This window comes from Eptatretus burgeri, chromosome 9, assembly GCF_056783735.1.
Source record: "Eptatretus burgeri isolate ZD-2024b chromosome 9, Ebu_testis_v1, whole genome shotgun sequence".
Lineage (NCBI taxonomy): Eukaryota > Metazoa > Chordata > Myxini > Myxiniformes > Myxinidae > Eptatretus > Eptatretus burgeri.
In genome coordinates, this window is record NC_140969.1 from 18228228 (window position 1) to 18250727 (window position 22500).

The 22500-nt window shown below is 43.1% G+C and overlaps 2 protein-coding genes across 21 annotated transcripts in view; one reads left to right on the forward strand and one right to left on the reverse strand.

The window, feature by feature from the left end:
* LOC147019641 (protein PHTF2-like) overlaps window positions 1-9852 on the forward strand; it is a 79103-nt gene extending 69251 nt beyond the window's left edge. For all 19 annotated transcript variants that reach the window (XM_085894223.1, XM_085894210.1, XM_085894212.1 and 16 more), the window contains one exon: window positions 9438-9852. Coding sequence is in view for 6 of the 19 variants with exons in the window: in XM_085894216.1 (XP_085750342.1) it covers window positions 9438-9560 (123 nt within the window). In the remaining 13 variants the exon portion in view is untranslated. The remainder of the gene's footprint in view (window positions 1-9437) is intronic.
* The window catches only part of LOC147019642 (membrane-associated guanylate kinase, WW and PDZ domain-containing protein 2-like), a 46884-nt gene extending 26477 nt beyond the window's left edge, over window positions 1-20407 (reverse strand). The window contains exons 1-6 of one of the 2 annotated variants that reach the window (XM_085894225.1): window positions 17961-20407; window positions 11943-12135; window positions 8976-9242; window positions 8493-8678; window positions 5882-5966; window positions 5475-5523 (exon numbers count right to left, since the gene is read on the reverse strand). In XM_085894225.1, the coding sequence (XP_085750351.1) occupies window positions 5475-5523; window positions 5882-5966; window positions 8493-8678; window positions 8976-9242; window positions 11943-12006 (651 nt within the window). In that variant the 5' untranslated portion in view covers window positions 12007-12135; window positions 17961-20407. The remainder of the gene's footprint in view (window positions 1-5474; window positions 5524-5881; window positions 5967-8492; window positions 8679-8975; window positions 9243-11942; window positions 12136-17960) is intronic. The other variant, XM_085894224.1, reaches the window with a different exon arrangement.
* Between the last annotated feature and the right edge of the window lie 2093 nt (window positions 20408-22500).

The window sequence follows — 22500 nt, forward strand, 5'->3', positions numbered from 1 at the left end:
CAGGTTCCACGCGCATTAGGCCCACGGGCCCAGTCTGACTCCCTTGCCTTTGAGGGGGTCTTTCCTTTGCTTTTGTGTGAATGCGTGTTGTGGCGCCATGTCTTGTAAAGTAGAAACTGTTTAAGTGCATGTGAATAAACCTTGCTTTCTTCGGTTGCAACTCTTGCTTGTAAATTGCATTCTTACTGTATGTCTGTGAATACGTGCTTGCCTTGTCTGAGTGTGGAATAAATGTACTTGTCGAACTGTTTCCCGTTTCGTTGCATCCTTTCCTTCGTTTGAAAGTTCCATCTTGCATCATGGAAGGAATTGGTAGAGGGGTGTCAGCACCCGTTAAATAATCACGTCCGTCGGGGCCAGCGATAACACCGCTCGGTTATCACTGAAGCAAGGAACGGACCGCTTAAGCGGTTCGTGTCCGAGGCCGGCCAACGGCGAGGTACGATCGCCCGGTTAACTACCCGCGCAGGTACTTAGGTCGGTTGAGTTTGGCGAACAACCCTATGCTGCGCGGGTGGCCGATTGGCACGATTGTGGTGGGGTTGAAAGACCCACCCGTGAATAGCTCCTGGCGATAGTTCCAAGGAGGGTCACGACTGAATTGTCCGTTCTGGTGGGCGACGCGGTCGCAATTCGAGTTACGTGGCCGATCGCACGCTGGGCGGACCGAAATTCGTAACACTGGCGTACAAGAGTGTGGGATTAAAATCCACCTCAGTCTCCAACTAAATTCACGGGGATCGGACCAGGGGTGCGCGAAGCAACCACACCCCCCCCCCCCGTTCCCCCCAAATTAAGAGCAAAGCTAAATTAATTTCTTCCGAGAAATAAGATGGAGTTTCAAGGCGAGCGGGTGCTGGAGGTAAAAATGTATATGTGTAGTAATGTAGAATCCATGGCCTGGGATGATTCTTTTTATAACTCCACCGCTAATTACAATCCATGAGGGAGCTCACCCTCATATCCTGAGCACGGACTTTGCCGGCAATCGGAGTCACAAGATGGCGGCGCGGCCGCACTTCAGCACGGCACGAGGCGTGAGCGGGCCGCTATTAATGGCGCTACGAACGGCACGACACGAGGCGAGCGCTCCCAACAAATGTTTCAAACCACGGGGTCATGGCAGGCGTGGCAGGAGGCCGGAGCATGCATTGACAGGCTTCGGAGACAAGTGTCGAAGTCCTTGCAATGGTGGAGGAATGGTGACGATTGTATAGGGGAATTACATTCGTTTTCCTTTGAGTTGGACGAGGTACGGCGGAGCGTCGACAGGGTTCATGAGGATTACGTGCGAACGGAGTCACAACGATGGGCCGATGTACAGGAAGAAAGGAGAGAGGAAGAACAAAGGCAAACAACGCCAGAAAAGGAAAAATGCGAACACGATGGGGAATTAAAAAAAACTAAAGAAAGAGGTAGAAGCAGGCAAAAAGATAATAGAAATCCGAGAAGAGACGATAAAAAAGGAGAGGAACATCTGGAGCAGAGGGAAGAAGAATGGTTGGAAAAGTCAAGACAGTTCGAAGAACTAAAGGGAAAAATGGGGAAAATAGAGTTGAGTATCCATAAGTGGGAACAAGGGACGAGCGAGCTAAGCGAGAGAATAAAGGAGGAGCGAATTGGTAACTCCCGGGACAGAAAGCACATGGAAGAAGAATGGGAAAATACAGTTGGAAGAGAAAAAATGCGAACACGATTTGGAAGTAAAGCAACTAAAGGAAGAGATAAGAACAGGCAACCAGGAAAGAGAAAGCCAAGAACGGGAGATAGAAATAGGAAAGGAATGGTAGGAAGACCGAGAGATACGTTGAGGAAATGAACGAATTGCGGGAGAAAGCATGCAAAAGAGGTGAGGAGGCCAGAAAGGAATCATGGAAAAAAAACTTCTGAGATACTGAAACACGAAACCAAAGAGAGAGAATTACAAAACGAGTTGAGGATGGTGAGAGAAGAAAGAACGACAGCAGAGAATGAAACGTTGAGGAACCACACTGTACAGATCGAACAGCTGGAAGCAAAGGCCAGATTAAAGAATGAGGAACAAGAAAGAGTACGGAAAGAACAAGGAATGAGACAGGAGAAGGAAATCAGCCAATTGAAGGAAATAACGAGATTGCAGAATGAGGAACAAGAGAGACAGTGGAATAAAACACTGAAAGTATGAATTTGAAACTGAATGACAAAAGAAAAAAAATAGGTTGGAGTACGAGGAGAAAGTGAAGGAGCAAGGAATGAAGCAGGAAGGAGAAATCAGTCAATTGAAGGAGACAACGAGATTGGAGAGGGAAGAACGAGAGGAACAATGGAATAGAAAACAAAAAGAACATGAATTTGAGGTTGACCAATTGAAAGAAAAGGCGAGGCTGGAGTGCGAGGAGATAGACAAAGAACAGCGAATGAAACACAAGAAGGAAATGAGCCAATTGAAAGAAACGATGAGATTGGAGGCTGAAAAGCATGAGGAACAGTGGGAGAGAAAACAAAAACTATACGAGTTTGAAATTAACCAGCTCGAGGGGAGAGCAAAATTTGAGTCCACAGAGATGGAAAAACTCCAGAAAGAGAACGAACAACTCAAAAAGCTCCGAGAGGATGAACGACTCAAAAGGAGCCAGGAAGTAGAACAGCACAATGAGGTGGGATGTGTTACAGCACCACAGGAATGCTTTACGCCCCCTTTTCTTCCATCCAATGACTGAGCATCGGGTGGCATAGCCCTGCCTCCGAACCCGCTGTGATCCAGAAATTTACATAGACGCCCCTCTCCCGGGGCTATATAAGCACGAGCTCGCGGAAGAAAAAAAAGGTGCAGTACGTCGGCAGAGAACCAAGTGGGAGCAGTGGAGTGGCAGCAGCGGAGTGTCGGCAGAAGAAGTCAAGTCTGCAGTGTCGGCGGGGCAGTCGAGTCGGGAGACGGAGCTCGAAGCCGACGGGAAAGGCAGACGGGGAGCGCCGGAGAGAGCTCGCCGACCACGCCAGGGGCACGAAGCCAGGCGCAGCTATGCTGACATCGCGGCTTGCCCGCTATCGCGCCACGAGGGCGCGGGTAGGACCCTTCGATCTCGTGGACCTGGCCGCTCTTCCAGGTTCCACGCGCATTAGGCCCACGGGCCCAGTCTGACTCGTTTGCCTTTAAGGGGCTTTCCTTTGCTTTTGTGTGAATGCGTGTTGTGGCACAGTGTCTTGTAAAGTAGAAACTGTTTAAGTGCATGTAAATAAACCTTGCTTTATTCGGTTGTAACTCTTGCTTGTAAATTGCATTCTTACTGTATGGCTGTGAATACGTGCTTGCCTTTTAGAGTGTGGAATAAATGTACTTGTCGAACTATTTCCCATTTCGTTGCGTCCTTTCCTTCGTTTGAAAGTGCCATCTTGCATCACGGAAGGAATTGGTCGAGGGGTGTAAGCACCCGGTAACGAATCACGTCCGTCGGGGCCGGCGATAACACCGCTCGGTTATCACTGAAGCACGGAACGGACCGCTTAAGCGGTTCGTGTCCTAGGCTGGCCAGCGGCGAGGTATGATCGCCCGGTTAACTACCCGCACAGGTACTTAGGTAGGTTGAGTTTGGCGAACAACCCTATCCTGCGCGGGTGGCCGTTTGGCACGATTGTGGTGGGGTCGAAAGACGCACCCATGACTAGCTCCTGGCGATAGTTCCAAGGAGGATCATGACTGAATTTTCCATTCCGGTGGGCGATGCGGTCGCGATTTGAGTTACGTGGCCGATCACACGCCGGGCGGACCGAAATTCGTAACAATATATATGTATATATGTATATGTGTTCACGAGGTGTGTTCAAAAAGTATCCTACCTTAATTTTTAGTGCGTAAACAAATGAAGCTGGGGAGGCGTGGTTTGGTGCACGTATGTAGGCGATCCTAATCCGTATGCGTGAATATTTTCCCGCCTGCAGAAGCTGTCAGTCGCCGACAGACCGCCGATGAGTGAGAAAGTGTAAGTGAGCGCCGTCGGATTTTCGTTTTTCACAAAATGACGGATCACTGTGGTCTCATCGCCAGTCATCACTGTGTTGAAGAAGTTGGGATCGCTGTTCACAGTCTCCAGCATGTCCTCTGTGATCTCCAAACGGAGTTGCTTCTGCTCGATCGTTAGCAGCTTTGGCACGAACTTCGCTGAGATTCTCCTTAAGCCCAAATCCTCAGTCACAATGGAATGAACAGATCCAATGCTGACGCCAGCCTCGTCTGCAAGTTCTCTGATCGTGATTCGACGATCCTGCATTAGCAGGGTCCTCACTTGGTCAATGACGATCTCATTTCGGGATGTTGAGGGCCTACCAGAACGTACTTCACTTTCCACTGATGTGCTACCATCTTTGAAGCGGTTGTACCACTCTTATCTGTGTGGTGCCCATTGCTTCTTTCCCAGAGGCCTGTTGAATCTTGTGGATCGTTTCCACTTGGGAATCGCCAAACTTTACACAAAATTTGATGCAGTAGCGTTCAAGTTTTTCCGTCATTTTGTCAAAAACGGTCGTCTGCAGAAATCCAGGTTGGGAGGTTTATAGATTTAGCCAGACCAAGAGTCGCAGAAGGCCTTGGCTCCAATGGCATGACTAATTGTTGCAGAACTAATACCCAGTCAGGCAGCAGAGTCCTCGTTGAAATTGTCACAGGTGAGGAACACAGTTGGGATGGATGGCTACGAGTGGACCCATTTTAGATTAAACTGAGGTTATATAGAGTCATGCTGATTGGGTGGATGGTATACCATAAGGATAAACATTGCCTTGGGTAGTTGCAGAGAAGCAAGTGCAACCAGAGGTATTCCAGTTGGCTATGAAAGGTTAGTGGGGACAATGAGGAATGGAATTGACAGACAGCAACACCACCTCCGGAACAGGGGATGGGCCCGTCAAAACGGAAGGGAATAGAGAGAGAGCGAGAGAGCGAGAGAGCGAGAGAGCGAGAGAGCGAGAGAGCGAGAGAGCGAGAGAGCGAGAGAGCGAGAGAGCGAGAGAGCGAGAGAGCGAGAGAGCGAGAGAGCGAGAGAGCGAGAGAGCGAGAGAGCGAGAGAGAGAGAGAGAGAGAGAGAGAGAGAGAGAGAGAGAGAGAGAGAGAGAGAGAGAGAGAGAGAGAGAGGAATCAGAAACATCTTGTGAGGGGGAGGTTTCTTAAACGTGAAATGACTGCAATTGCAACAGTAACCTGAATGGTAAGATCAGTAATAATTGAGCAAAGACAAGGAATATTGGTGATGAATAATGTTCTGAGGAGGAGATGGAAGGTGAGGGCTGCACGGCAATTGCAGATAACAGAATGCGTGGGGGATAAGGTGGTATCAAGGTAATCTGGAGGTAAGGGGATGCAGATAGGAAAGGGTAAACAGTCGTAAGCCTGCAATCACTGCAGACAGTTCAACGGAAAATTACTCTTCTGTCCGTTATACACGTTGCACTTCTGGCAGTCACGGATTATGATAAACTGAACTCAAATGGATGTGTCATACCTGCAGTGAAGCTTCAGCTTGCTGCGGTCTCCTTTCATTCTTCATTACACTTAAAAAAACAAAAAGTTTCAAAAAACAAAATATATAAAAAGAGACACAAGTCCATTCATTAGTACGAGCTCAGTTTGTGTGAACGAAATCTAAACAAATGCATCAAAAATAACATTTTCACAAGAGCCATTCACGTAAAGCGGATGTGAAGCGGATAAAGCCATTCACATGTGAATAGTGAAACTCATTGTTTTTGCTTCTGCCCAATACTTTTGAAATCTGCACCAAGCTGAAATATTTTCAAAGTGCAATACAATAAAAGAAGTTCATCTCATCGCAGTAGACAAAGCATTAAGTCACTGCCTCATTGTCGAGTTGCACTCGTAAGGAAGCTATGACCTGTTCGTGAGGAGTACCTGCTGTGTGCAGATCCCAAAGGAAGAGGGAAAGCCATAACAGGAGCCACGTGTGCAGGGTGGGGTGAAGGCACGTTGTTTGAATCTGTAGATCAATGCAGAGGGAAGGAAGCCAAGAGGAGTCGAGTGAAAAGGTAACAAGAGAAAATTATTTATATTATATTTGGGGGTTCATGGGCAGATAAGAGGGGGTGGGGGAAGAATAAAATTCAGAAAGTGAGGTTGGGGGAGGAATTTTAAAACTCCGAACCAAAGATAGATCTCTTCACAACAGGATATTGTATATATGAAAAGCCTTAAGGTGCTGTGTGCAGTAGTTACATCAATGATTATGGAAAACGAGTCGGTCTGCATTAATGAAGAAATACGGATCGAGAATTTTCTGAATGATAGATTTTGACTTTGGCTTTGCAGAAAGTCTTGGATAGTCCTGGAAGGAGAGGAGAAGCAGAAAGGGAAAAAGGAGAGAGACTGGAGGGGAGAGGGAGAGAGAGAGAGAGAGGGGAGAGGGGAGAGAGGGAGAGAGGAGAAAGGGAGACACGGGAGATACAGGAGACACAGGAGAGAGAGGGGGAATTGGGGGTAAGGAGAGGGGGATTGGGGGGAGGGGAGGGAGAGGGGGTTGGGGGGAGAGGGGGATTGGGGGGTAGAGGGAGGGAGGGAGATAGGGAGAAGTGGTGGGGGTGAGAGAGAGAGGAGGTTGGGGGGTGGGAGAGAGGGGGGGAGAAGAGGTTGGGGGGTGGGAGAGAGGAAGTTGGGGGGGAGAGGAGAGGGGGTGGGAGAGAGGAGAGGGGGTGGGAGAGAGGAGAGGGGGTAGGAGAGAGGAGAGGGGGGTGGGAGAGAGGAGAGGGGGGTGGGAGAGAGGAGAGGGGGGAGAGAGGAGAGAGGGGGTGGGAGAGAGGAGAGGGGGTGGGAGAGAGGAGAGGGGGGTAGGAGAGAGGAGAGGGGGGTGGGACAGAGGAGATTGGGGGGTGGGAGAGAGGAGGTTGGGGGTGGGAGAGAGAGGAGGTGGGGGTGGGAGATAGAGGAGGTGGGGGGAGAGAGAGGAGGTGGGGGGAGAGAGAGGAGGTGGGGGAGGGAGGTGGGGGAGAGAGGTGGGGGGAGTGGAGGTGGGGGGAGAGAGGAGGTGGGGGAGTGGAGGTGGGGGGGAGAGAGGAGGTGGGGGGGGAGAGAGAAGGGGAATCACCACCATTTATATCTGTAATATGTACATGGGAGATCTAAGCCTGGTGTTGGCTTAGTGGTTAGGGTGGCGGCTTGGGATCCAAGGGTCCTGAGTTCAAGCCCCATTGGCTGCTGAATTAACACCAGGGGGTTGACTCAGCCTGTCATCCTTCCAAGGTCGGCGAAATGAGTGCCAGTGTACTGGTCCCGGTGTATGCCCCGGTTAGAATAGGTGTACCATATCCCTGTGTGTCGTAGGAGGCGACCAGGGTTGGCGTCAGGAAGGGCATCCGGCCATAAAAACATTGCCTCAAGAAAAAGCCAAACCCCTGCACAGCAGGGAAAAATGGCTGTAAAAACGGTCATTTTTTTTTTGTACATGGGAGATCTTTTCAAGCAAAGGTTCAAAATCAATGCAGCATCTCGCTCACTCTGTGCAAGTCTCATTTTTGCCATTTGCACAGAAAAAGTGAGAACAGTGGAGAGGAGTTTATCAGAATGAGGCGATCACAAAATGGGTAGACGAGGTAGATATAGTAAAATAAACGAATAAGGTATTTACATTAACAAGCAGATAAACAGAACGGCACTTGGTAGAGTATAGTCTCGCCTTGCATGCTCATTCTGAACAAAATACCATTGTTAACTGAACCCTACCATTATGGCCCACTGCTATGATGGCCCATATACGGTTCATACCATACATGCACCACATTATGTCACATACTTTGGCATTATCTGTAGCTTTGATTGATTATTAGGATATGTAATGACAATTTTTGTGCACATAAAGGCTCAATTGTGTCAATGAAGACCAATATGAAAAAAAATTCAAAATTATATTCCCTATGGCTAGTCGATCATATGTATGAAGTTTCACATCGATCTGTGAAATGGTTCTGGAGAAAAGGATTTTTAAACGTTTTTATTTTCAACCCAATATCTCCAGACTACGTGACCAATTTTGTCATAAATTTAATTCTTCACTCATGTCAGGTTGTAGATCTGATCCACGGAATGAAGTTTCAGATTTTTCTGATAATGATTTTGATTCAACCAATTATGGCTGAAATACAACTTCACTGATGACATCATCATTATCACCCTATATACCCCATGTGGAGGTAATGACGTATGCCAATTTTTTTTCGTTGATTGGTTTTGGAGATGTCAAATTTTTTTCCTTTAATCCAATAAGACTGCCATACCATGTAACCTATGACATCAGCGTTATCAATAAAATATTCTCGATGGGAGTTCCCTCCGATGTTTAGTTTCACATCGATTGGACAAGTGGTTGCAGAGGGGAAAAAAATTTCAGTGAAAATATTTATAAAAATGCGGGCACGGAAGTACACGCACGCACGCACTACAATAATCTTGAAACCCCTTTGGGACAAGGCTAGGAAATATCATGCATCCAAGGAGAAAATAATTGAAAACAGACCTGCAATTGGCAAAACAGTGAGAGTGACCGAGACACCAGCCTCTTTCACCATGCTAACAACTTGTTCATGTGGCACCATCGTGATGGAACGGCCATTTACCGCCAAGATGCGGTGGCCAACGCGCAGCACTCCACCTCGTTCAGCCGGGCTTCCAGGCACGATTCGCCCGATCTTATGTGGAATCACTGCACGGCCAAAAAGGACATGAAACGTTAAGTGGTATTAATTACATTTACTGCACAACACCAAACTGCCATAACATCAGTATATTTATAAATAATAGCCGAATAACAGCACAAAGATTTATTTTCTCGAAGTAGAAAAAAGTTTTCTTAAACCCATTTCTCGTGTCGACTCCACTGCTCCATAAGTGTGACTTCCCATAAAGTAAAAAGGTATTAGTACTCTAGGCTGATGTAACTAAAGATGGACTATGGCTCGACCACACACTGCAAAGGCAATTGAATGGAAATGATACTCACCAGGGCCGTTTCCTGGTTCAGGACAGGCTATGGAGGAGATTATCACAAAACCAAAACCTTCATCATCTCTTCGGCAAATCAAAATGTCCTGAGGACTGATGGAACAAGCTGCAGACGCAATGGGAACTGGGGTCGAGAAAGAGCTCCATGGGTTTTTGATAGGCCACCCAGAGAGCCGGGGAGGTGAGGAATCGTCTTCAACTGAGGTCTGGCCATTGACAGGCTCCCGTGTCAGTTCATGAAGCAAATCAACCTGCTCTGTGGCATCTAAAAGTAACAACACAAGACAGGCGACGAAACGTTATCATAACCTGTGTGGTTCATCACAAGCAATTAATTGTTAAAAAGTATACTTATACTCTGCTCTGCCACCAAACTCTAAAAAGTATACTCTGCCACCAAAGGTGAAGGAGGTAATGTTTTCACCACTTTCTATCTGTTTGTTTGTTTGTTTGTGTGCAGGATATCTCAAAAAGTTTTGGACGGATTCAGATGAAACTCGCTGGACATGTTGGGTGTGTGACAAGGAAGAATTGTTTCAATTTTGGTGAAGATCCCTGGATACGAGAATTATTTAGTTTATAAAGTGATTCTGCACCATTGAGAGATAGGGGCCAAAAACGATATAGTACTGAAAAGCATGATATTTCAAAAATGTATTGGGCCCGATATGTTCTCGTGGATCAGGCATCATGTGGTGGAGGTACGCGCTTTACCGAGTGCCCTTCTAGTTTTAATAGTGTTCCTATTTTACAGCTCATCATTTTGAAGATTCTATTTTTCCCCCAGATGCTGAAACGAGTTAGTCACTGCATTTGCTGACACTCTCAAAGCTTACGTAGCAAATAAATGATGCCACAACCAGTCTGCTGAATCATCCCCATTCTCTAGTTTCAGTTCCTGTAAAAGTATAAATTTTCATGCATTTTTAATCTTGCAGAGTGGGCACAAGAAACGTGACAATCTCAGCGATGTCAAGCATGTGAAACCTAAGCGAATGTTTACGTAGGGAGAAAATAACTTGCAGTGCAACCAGAACTATCAGCTTTTAATATTTCCTTGTTAGCGGCACGGAAAGACGGTGCAGCAAGCCTTGCTTTAACCAAGTTTGCAAGTTTCGGGAAGCATTGAACTTCGTCCGCTTTTGAAATCTGTTTCAAATAACTGGATTGTGGATGGTGAAGTACATTACAGTGCTCTGATTGTGAACTGCATGGACCTACCCTTATGGTTCGTGCGATGGGGTCCTGAAATTTCTCTTAAAAAGGCAAATGTATTCATTCGCGTGTTGCGAAATTCATGCTTCTTTGTTGTCGTGTGGAATGTATGAAAATTCCCACTTTTACAGTATCCAAGACAAATAAGCATAAACGTCTATGTAGCAGTCATGTCACCTCACAATGTCATCTGCAACAGCGGCGAGGGTCACAAGATCCACAGAGCAAGACAGCAGGACAATAATCTGCATGCACTGAATTTGACAAACTGGTACCAACAAAGGCCCACATAATGAAATGAAGACAATTTCATTAATATATCACAGGAAGAACAAGGACATGAGGGGACATGCACTTTAAACATGGAAAACAAAATGCAGGACTTTGAACATGGACTCCAAGATGGTGGCATCTTGGAGTAGAGCAACAGATATCACCCCTTATGTTGTTGATGATGGTAAATGCCCAATGAAGATGGGAGAATGCAGCAAATCTCAGGTTTTAACCGAGCTTCAGTGCAACCTCGTAAAGGTAGATGATTTATTATAAGGAAATTCTCGCACAGGCAAGTACACCCAGCACTCAGGAAGAAGAAATTAGTAAAGAGTGTTGGAAATTGACCGAATTGTGAACACAATCTTACAAATATCAAAAGGCATACGTTTGAAGCAAGGAGGTATTATATTTTTGAGAAATAGCTAACATTTTGGGGGAACGATCACTGGATTGGTTTTGCATGAATTGTGGTTTTAAATCAACTTGAAGGCAGCAGTAACGAGGATTTGGATTCTAGGTTTCTGGCAAATGTCCTCGTCTCGGGAGGTTTTAGTGTGTTAAAATCGGTGTCGGTAAAAACCCAGCTGGCTCATTAATGACCAGGGACTGGTTTGTCTGTGAGCACCACCTAGTCTAGTCATAAAAATGTATGGGATTTTAATTTGGGAGTCACAGAAAAAAACAAAAAAAGTATATTTTATTAATTAGTGTTTAGCATATGCTCATAATAAAGGGTTGTTGAAAATTTGATGACAAAAGCTCCAATGGTTAAAAAAGAAAAAAATTCTGAGCGGGTCTGGCACAATGAAAGTGACAATGCTCTAAGCAAGAAAATCCATCCATCCATTGGGACCACACTCTGTGCAGAGCGTTGGTGCTGCCTAAGCAGTCTCCTTGGCTCCTGGATGGGTTGCCACTCCAACACAGGATACCAGCATGCTGGCACTCATTTTGCCGACCTCGGAAGGATGACAGGCCGAGTTAACCTCATCTGGTAAAGGGCTCCATTTTATGTAATGGTCAAAAGCAAGTGCAATACAAAGAAGACTTCTCATGCACATCCTTCGGTTGAGTTTTATAACTATCGATTTGCATTCATAAATTCCACTTAAAATGTGTTTTAGTATAGCACACAATACATTATACACACAGGTGAAGAGTTAAACTTTGAACATAGTTACAATGCCTCGAACCTAGAATTGATTATGCAAGTTAACTGTACAATCGGAGGTTCAACAACCCACCGTGATGTTGATATAAAATTCCGTAAAATTAGTGCGTGATCAATGTCAATAAAATTCAACGAACAAACCTACGACTATGAGCAAAATTAAAACTTCCAACTGCAGTGATCAAAAAAGAAAAACATGAAAAACCAGCAAGGGACAAGCTTGAAAATGGACAAAACTAAACGATCGATGTGAAATATCAGATTTTTGGTTTTGGTCGCTGTGCAAATACAGGATAGAGCCACCTGGGAATTCAGCCGGTCGCCGCACGGTGAGGTTCACGTGACCATTCCGAGCTGCTTGCTGCATGAGACCGATGACATGGCGGTGTGGCTGTCCGATCACAGAGATTCCGTCCACAAAGACGAGAGTATCTCCTGGGCGTAATCGACCATCCGCATCTGCAGCTCCTCCTGGTACTATGGCTCCAATATGGATCTTAAGATGATGAGACAGTGATGAAAATGGTTGTTTAATTGGGTTATTTAACTTACAAAATGTATCTACAAGATAAATTCATACCTTATATTTAAAGGTTTTCTGTTTTCTTCTCGCATCAAAGTTCTCCACTTTTTTTTTTCTTTTGCTCAGAAGGCACAGACGGTATGAAAAAATATACATGATCAACATCTCAAAACGATTCACGATTGATGATGATGATGATATAAATTCCCAGGGTCCGTTAGGGAAAGAGGGGGGGGAGGGTAGTGTAGTAGATAGTAGAAAAATCGTGCAAATTATAATACAAGCATCAAATTTGGCATTTCTGTTCTGCAGGGCTTTCTGATCAAATCTGCCCAATTAGCCATTTGAAAATCCAAATTTTGAAAAATTTGAAAAAAAAAAAAATAATAAAATTTGAAGTCACAGCTGGCTGAAATTTTTGAAGCGCAAGTGAACATCCCAGACAGAGAACCAAGGGGAGATGCAGTCATCATTGATGGCTCAGCACTTATCAATGCCCTACCACCACGCACCTCAAAGATATTTGATGACGATGCTAAAGAAGACATCATCCCAAAGGTGGAATCCGATGGTGCCAGGTACGAGAGGGTGGACGTAGTGTTTGATGTGTACAAGAAGTCAAGTCTGAAGTCCGAGGCAAGGTCGAAAAGGGGGCAAGGAATCAGAAGAGTGACAGGAACCAGTAAGACCCCAAGTAACTGGAGAAGCTTTCTTCGAGATGACAGCAACAAGACTGAGCTGTTTAATTTCCTTGCGGAAAAGATGTGTGAAGCACAGACGACAAGCACAGTCATTGTCACAAAAGGAGAAGATGCCATTAGAAACACAAGGAAGTCACTGGATGCTGTGTCTCCATGTTGTCATGAAGAAGCTGACACTCGAATATTTGTATACGCCAGGAATGCAACGACGGATGATGGCAAGTCCATTATCATGAAGGCTAATGACACGGATGTACTAGTCATAGCAATATCTGTACTGCCATCCTTACAGGAACTAGGTCTTGAGAACATGTGGATTGCCTTTGGCCAAGGAGCCAAGGCACGATGGATTCCAGTCCATGAGGTAGTTTCTGCAATAGGGCCTGAGAAAGCGAGAGGGATCCCATACTTCCATGCGTTCACTGGATGTGACGTCGTGTCTGCCTTCCGCGGTAAAGGGAAGAAAACTGCATGGCACACTTGGAACGTCTTTGATGATGTTTCTGAAACATTCACCAATCTCAGCCAGCATCCAACATTGATTCATGATCTTGACTTTTTTGAAGTTTTTTTTTTCTTCAAATATTTCAAAATTTGGATTTTCAAATGTCCAATCAGGAAGATTTGATTAGAATCCCCTGAAGAACAAATGTGCCAAATTTGATGCTTGTATCATTATTTGCACGATTCCTCTCAAAAATTGCTGTTATCTGCCCCACTAGAGGTGTGGTGGGGGGGGGGGGGGGTTGATGACATGTCACCGATTTTTCAAGGTGGCTCCAATATAAATACATTTGCCCATAGAGGTGGTATTGGCTTGATTCCATCTGCACAGATATATTTGGGACAGGTGTGTGGCCATTTCATGACTGCTTTGATATAATCATCATTCAGAATATTAATGCCACCAGATGTTCCTGGAATGGTCCAAAGACATTAAAAGCACATATGGTGACACGTATGGACTGTATGGGGGATGATTTACAACTTCCCAACACATCTCCGGTGGAGTAATCGTGGTCAAATTCGTCATGTGAGGGTGATATCGATTTTCCCATAGTCAAAAATTCCCCATGAATCACCATGTGAAAGTTCCAAAACACTTTCAGTGAGCTGACTGAACACTGAATGTTTTAGTGGCAGGGATCAAGAGTGTCTCCACGACATTGAAATGATGGACCCAGATATCCACCAAAGATATCACAATCATATTCAAGAAATAATCTCCCTCCTAATGGTGGTGTTCTCAGACGTCTTCTGCAATGGCCAAAGCTTTTTGGGATTAGATCAGTTTTTACTGGACTGAGTGGCATTGTGGTGAGAGCGTCCCACTGAGTCTGAGAGGTCGGTGGTTCAATTCATAACAAAGACTAAAAACTTGCTTCATATTTTCTGTCTGCTTCCTCACTTCACGCTCAGCATTGAGGATAGAGCTCAGATACACCCTGTGGGTTGGTATCCATTGGAAAGGGAGATTTCTCCCTAAAAGTGCCCAGCTGTGAAGAGAAAAGCGCAGCCACAAACACCAAGTGTATAAGTTCTCACAAGGTAAACGGCCATGTTTAATTCAAGTCCTGTGTTTACTGTCTCTGTCTGTATGTAAGGACACGATGTGTGTGTAACAGCTCTTCCATGAGCGTGAGAAGCTAGGGGGGGAGTCTTCTGGAGTAAAGTTGCACGATGTTGAATTTCAAATGAGAAAGTATGAATGATTACTTCCACAGTTCAACATTGAGGTCAATTATTCTGCAATTCAAAGTTAAATAAACCATGATCACCCCCATCATCAGATCATCAGATCATCCCCCATCCAAAAGAAAATCCCAAGCCACCTCTTTCCACTTTTGCCTTCCGAAGAGTTTGCTTCTGTATCCATCTTGTCCACCCCGTGCATCCTCCCTGAGTCCTCATTCTTTCATGCATCCCTCATTTCTCCAAGTCACCCTCTGATTTGTCCCTCATTGCTACTGTTGGTGCCCCCTCGCCCGCCCCCAGCTCCCAGCTCTTTCGACCAATGCATTCCTTTTGTTCTGTTACATCCTGATACGTTATACATCAACCTTGAACGGTCCTTGTATTTAGGAAAACAAAAACTAGAGGGGGAGCACTCGGGAGAGTGCAAAACCACCGCCGCCATTACTGCTGGGTCACTCAAGTGAACCTTTTATCTTATTCATTAAATATGATGTCAGCAGTGCTGACAGTTGTATTTCTTTTCTCCAACATTTTTTTTTTGGGGGGGGGGGGTTGGAAATCACTTCAAACATGAAGAAATGCAAAAAAAAAAAATCGAAATTTTGTTGAGAAAAAAAGTTGCAAAATTTTTTTTTTTCTCAAACAATTTTTTTTTGGGGGGGTTGGAAATCACTTAAAACATGTAGAAATGCAAATAAAAATTTTTTTCTCGAACAATTTTTTTGGGGGGTTGGAAATCACTTAAAACGTAGAAATGCAAAAAAAAAAATTTTCTCTAACAATTTTTTTGGGGGGGTAACTATTTTTTGGGGGAGTTGGAAATCACTTAAAACATGTAGTAATGCAAAAAAAAAAAATTTTTTTTTGGGGGGGGTAACAATTTTTTTGGGAGGGGTTGGAAATCACTTAAAACATGTAGAAATGCAAAAAAAAAAATTTCTTTTCTCTAACAATTTTTTTGGGGGGTTGGAAATCACTTAAAACATGTAGAAATGGGAGAAAAATTTTCTCTATTTTTTTTTTGGGGGGGGGGGTTGGAAATCACTTAAAACGTGGAAATGCAAAAAAAAAAATTTTCTCCAATTTTTTTGGGGGGGGGGGACCAAGTCCAAAATTTAATGGCATGATCCTTGGACCATACCGAACCCCCCCCCCACCAAGTTTCGTCGAAATACGTCATGGAGTTTTTCCGTAATACTGTTCACAAACAAACAAACAAGAGGGGGAGCACTCGGGAGAGTGCAAAACCTCCGGCACCAATACTGCTGGGTCACTCAAGTGAACCTTATATCTTATTCATTAAATATGTCAACAGTGCTGACAGAGTTGTAGTTCTTTTCTCCATTTTTTTTTGGGGGCGGGGGGGGGGGGGTTGGAAATCACTTCAATCATGAAGAAATGCAAAAAAAAGTGAATCGAAATTTTGTTGAAAAAAAGTATATGTGTTCACGAGGTGTGTTCAAAAAGTATCCTACCTTAATTTTTAGTGCGTAAACAAATGAAGCTGGGGAGGCGTGGTTTGGTGCACGTATGTAGGCGATCCTAATCCGTATGCGTGAATATTTTCCCGCCTGCAGAAGCTGTCAGTCGCCGACAGACCGCCGATGAGTGAGAAAGTGTAAGTGAGCGCCGTCGGATTTTCGTTTTTCACAAAATGACGGATCACTGTGGTCTCATCGCCAGTCATCACTGTGTTGAAGAAGTTGGGATCGCTGTTCACAGTCTCCAGCATGTCCTCTGTGATCTCCAAACGGAGTTGCTTCTGCTCGATCGTTAGCAGCTTTGGCACGAACTTCGCTGAGATTCTCCTTAAGCCCAAATCCTCAGTCACAATGGAATGAACAGATCCAATGCTGACGCCAGCCTCGTCTGCAAGTTCTCTGATCGTGATTCGACGATCCTGCATTAGCAGGGTCCTCACAAATTTTTTTTTCTCGAACTATTTTTTTTGGGGGGGGGGTTGGAAATCACTTAAAACGTGTAGAAATGCAAAAAAAATTTTTTTTTCTCGAACAATTTTTTTTGGGGGGGGGGTGGAAATCACTTAGAACATGTAGAAATGCAAAAAAAAAATTTCCTCGAACATTTTTTTTTGGAGGGGGGTAACGATTTTTTTTTGGGGGGGGGGTGGAAATCACTTAAAACATGTAGAAATGCAAAAAAAAAAAATCCTTTTTTTTGGGGGGGTAACAATTTTTTTGGGGAGGGGTTGGAAATCACTTAAAACATGCAGAAATGCAAAAAAAAAATTTTCTCTCCAACAATTTTTTTTTTGGGGGGGGGGTTGGAAATCACTTAAAACGTAGAAATGCAAAACAAAAAAATTTCTTTTTCTCTAAATTTATTTTGGGGGGGGTAACAATATTTTTTGTGGGGGGTTGGAAATCACTTAAAACATGTAGGAATGCAAAAAAAAAAATTCTCTTATTTTTGGGGGGGGAGACAATTTTTTTGGGGGGGGGTGGAAATCACTTAAAACATGTAGAAATGCAGAAAAAAAATTTTGCTCTAAATTTCTTTTGGGGGGCGGGGGGACCAAGTCCAAAATTTAATGGCATGATTCTTGGACCATACCTAACCCCCCCCCCCCACCAAGTTTCGTCGAAATCCGTCGAAGTCGAAATCGAGGAGTTTTTTCCGTAATACTATTCACAAACAAACACACAAACAAACAAACAAACAAACAAACAAACAAACAAACAGAAAGGGGTGAAAACAGTAACCTCCATCCATCTTTGAAGATGGCGGAGGTTAACAAACAGAAAGGGGTGAAAACAGTAACCTCCATCCATCTTTGAAGATGGCGGAGGTTAACAAACAGAAAGGGGTGAAAACAGTAACCTCCATCCATCTTTGAAGATGGCGGAGGTTAACAAGCTCCAAAGCTGTTTTACCTGCAACAAACAACGTATTTCATAATCTGACTTTCAACAACTTTGGAAACCGATAGAACAATGAATTATTATGTACATGTTACAAAGAAATGTAGGGTGCAAAAGTATGAGTCCACTTAAATCAATGCCAAGCTTTCTCAAATCATAACTTCAAACAAGTTTGTCAAACTATTGAAGATATGCATCCAGAATTATTTAATTTATGATAGTTATTATTGATTGGCTGACACTTTGTCTTCACATAATAAACGAAGGGTGATTACATTTTCGAGAAAGATAAAATTTATGTTATCACGTCTGAATTAATAAATTTGTGACAACTCATACTTTAACGTGTATGTGTATATATGTGTATATATATATATATATATATATATATATATATATATATATATATATATATATATATATATATATATATATATATATATATATATATATATATATATATATATATATATATATATATAGTCTGAGCTGGAACAGGGAAGATATTTCAGACCCTCACCAAATTGCCAGGTTCTTCACCACCAAGAATACGAAAACCAAAGCCAGCTTCACGTCTCCGCAGGAAGATATCGATCTCACGATGTGTGGTTGCTGTGTGTATATGAACAGGGGAGAAAGTGTGGGAGGAGGGCTGAAGGATCACAGATTATGACGATCAACCCTTCGTGTCAATTAACAACTAATAACATTGTAAGCTTACTCTATACAGCAAAGCTGCACACAACATGCATCACATAAATAAGGCATCTTCACTGCAGCAGAAGCACTTTCAAACATTTTAAAAACCACTTTTACATTTCAAAATGAGCAATTCATGCTGTGTATTTAAGCAGCTGCAGCCTGATGTTGGCTTAGTGGTTAAGGTGGGTGGCTTGGGACCGAAGAGTCCTGAGTTTGAGCCCCTGTCATTCATTGAAATAACACCAGGTGGGATTGACTAAGCCTGTCATCCTTCCAAGGTCTGCAAAATGAGTACCAGTGCACTGGGGTAATAACCATCTGGGGGTAACCTGCATCAGAGTGGTGACCTGTCCAGGACTGTACTTGCCAATTAAACTGCCTCAAAAGCCCTATTCGCATTTACGGCATGAAAGGAATGGTATAATTGGTTCACGAGCGCCAGCCAGAGTGACCACTATATTCGTTATGTGTGTGTGGCTGAATGTCTGTCTGTCTGTCCCGGGCATAGCTCCGTGGGTTTTGATCCGATCCTGATAAAATTAGGGTGCGAGGTTTGTATCATGATCTCGTTGTGTTTTCCTGAGAATGGGCGTGGTGCGCCCATTATGGGCGGAGCCACGCCCAAAAAACATGTGTTTTTAGGGGGTAGCCGGTTTCAAGTTACATCTTCTCCGAGGGGGTTTGTCGAATCTGGCATGGGTTTCGGTATTTGGTTAGCCCAATGGCACCTGCATAGCCCCACGGAGCTCAATTTTTCATTTTCATCCCAAGGTCATGGTCACAAGGTCACGAACTTCGAAAATGTCAAAAAAGTCAATAAATTGGGCATCGAGCTCCTTGGGTTGTCAACTGTTTCGAATGAAAGTGGGTATGCAAGTAGTGCTCTTCGAGTACTACAACTTTCACCCTTTACGTTTTTTCCCCATTCCCGCCAGTTTGCCCGTGGTGTCCCCTCGAAGGTCAAAAAATAACAACGCGAACCGTGTACATTGCTCGTGAACCATCGCCGTCTCCAGACTTGTGATTATTATTATTATTATTATTATTATTATTATTATTATTTAAGCAGCTATAGATGGCGGTTTATTTTTTCAAATGCACTATTTTGCACTCAGAATAATAATGAGCAACGCCATATTCTCCCTCCCTCTCTCACATTCCTCCTCCCCCTGCTTTCTGAAATGCAGGAAAATAGTGTAAGGGTAATTGAAGGTTAACAAAGGCTTTTTATTCTATAAAATATAACTGTAAAAAAGTATATAGAAACCAAGTAAAAACGACATAAAATGTCATAGCATATGAAAGCCGTCATTCCTTATCGGTGTGCCAAGTTTGAACAACATCGGTAAATGCATGTCCGAGAAATGGTCGAGGACGTGGTCGACACCGGGTATTTTTTTTTTTTACAACTAAAATGGCCGACATTTGGCCATCTTTAAATCGCATTGTGAAACAAAATTATGTGTATGTGTACCATCATTTGTTGTTTTTGTGCCAAGTACGAATAAAAATCGGTCCATACATGTCCGAGATATGGTTGCGGAGGCACGCACGCGCACACACACACACACACAATAAATAAAAAAACGAGACCAAATCCATAAGCCCCTGTTTCGGATTAACTCCAACGTGGGCTAATAAAAATGAAGGTTGATGAAACATCCTCTTTTTCTCAAGGTATTCATCACCCTGCCAAAGATGCACACACTTGTCTATGGATAAGGTAGCACCCTGGTACCACCTGCATAGAAAGCTTTGGAATGGGTACATAGTCATCATCTATTCAATCAAAAGCCACTGGATGGAATGAGTTGAAATGGTGGATGTACTCAGGGTGTACCCGGGAATGTTTATAATGGTTAAAAAAATTCATAGCACCATATATTTTTTGCGCAAGTGGTGATGCAAATTCTCCATGTAAACGTGCATCATGTAGTGCCGCCGTTCCTGCTGGGAGTGGTGATTACAAGTCATAACTTGAACGGCACTCAGTAGAGCACATATCTCCTCCAGGCTGAACAGTTTATGTTTTGTATCCCACTGATAGGCCGGATCTGCATCCAGACCTGAACCAAAATAAAATCAGGTTGTTCTTGTCACCTACTAACTCATCCACCAAGTTTCATCTGAATCCATCCATAACCATTTGAGATATCATGTTGTATATCATTTTAATCACTATCACTCAATAGTGAAAAATCACTTTTAAAATTAATGGATCAGGCTCTTCAACAAAATCGAATCAATTCTTATTTTTCACACACCCAACCTGTCCATCAAGTTTCATCTGAATCAATCCACTATTTGTTGAGATATCATGTGATTTTTCATATCGTTTTTGGTCCTAATCATTCAATGATGAAGAATCACTTGAATTTTTTTTTATAGTAGCCAGATCCAGATATTCACCAAAATCTAACAAACCATTTCCACCTTGTCACACACACCAAAAATCTCCACCAATTTCGTCCAAATCCATCAACAACTTTTTGAGATATCCTGCTCACAAACAAACAGACAAACAGGAAGATAAAAAAATCACTCAAAGAGCGACACTTGGCAATACAGAAAAAAGTGGAACAGCACTCGGTAGAGCACATACCTCCGCCAGGCTGAACAGTTTACGTTTTGTATCCCACTGACGGGCTGGATCTGAACCAAAATCTAATCTGCTTGTTCTTGTCATCTAACCAACTCATCCACAACTTTTTGAGACATCACAATACATATAGTTTTTTGGCCCTATCTCTCAATTTTAGAAATTAGGCTTATGTTGACCTTTTGACCATAAAAATAATTGGTGGTTGAATTAAATGACGTGATATGCAAATCCTGTTCAAATTTTAAGTCAATCGGATGAAAATTGAGGATTTTAGAAATTGCACCTCAGCTGTTGACCTTTGGCCTATGTTGACATTAAAAAGTTGACCTTTTGACATGTTAACCTCAAAAATAATTGGTGGTTTAATCCAGTGTCCTGATGTGAAAATCCTCTTCAAATTTGAAGTCAAGCGTATGAAAATCGACGATTTAAAAAATGTGAAAAAGTTGTTGACTTAAAAATAAATACGATTCTGTCTGATCAACTCCATTTGGTGAAGTTTCATGAAGATTGGTTAAACATTATGATCTGTAGGCGATTAAAGGTGAATGGTCAGACAAACAAACGGAGGTGATCAATATAATTATCCCAAAAAAATTTTTGGGCCAAGTAACAAAGGTGAAAACAACCTCCGCCCACCTTCGGCGGCTGGGGTATTCAAACCAGAGTTGGTGTCAAAGCCACCCAATGCTCGCCTGTTTATACATTTATCGTTTTTAAAGACTCGTCGAAAAATTAATATTTTTTATAAAGCATTGCAGTGAGGTCTGATCCAAATAATTTTAAAGCAATATATGTATTTATATATTGTAATCAGTAACAAGAGCGCAAGTGAGCACAATATACGCCCGAACAAGAAGGTATATACAGAATTGTGCTACTACGTGGAAAACAGCATCCTGGTTGCCATGGCAACCAATTAATATGACTAACGTATGTCGTGGCATACCGTCTCCACAGTCTGTACCTATACACCAGATGTGAAACGTGAAAGTTGAAAACTTTGGGAGTTAGAGTGCGGACAGGAACGGATGGAAAACAGCATCCTGGTTGCCATGGCAACCACTTTAGATGACGAACGTATGTCACGACACACCGTCTCCACAGTCTGTACCTATGTACCAAATATGAAACGTGAAAGTTGAAAACTTTGGGAGTTAGAGTGCGGACAGGAACGGATGGAAAACAGAATCCTGGTTGCCATGGCAACCACTTTAGATGACGAACGTATGTCACGACACACCGTCTCCACAGTCTGTACTTATGAACCAAATATGAAACGTGAAAGTTGAAAACTTTGGGAGTTAGAGTGCGGACAGGAACGGATGGAAAATAGCATCCTGGTTGCCATGACAACCACTTTAGATGACGAACGTATATCACGACACACCGTTTCCACAGTCTGTACCTATGTACCAAATATGAAACGTGAAAGTTTAAAACTTTGGGAGTTAGAGTAAGGACAGGAACGGACGGACAGACAGACAGACAGAGAGACAGACGGACGGACAGACGGACGGACGACACATAATACACCCCGATATGTATATATATGTATATATGTATATATATGTATATATATATATATATATATATATATGTATATATATATATATATATGTATATATATATATATATACATATATATATATATATATACATATATATACATATATACATATATACATATATACATATATATATACATATATACATATACATATATATATATATATATACATATATATATACATAT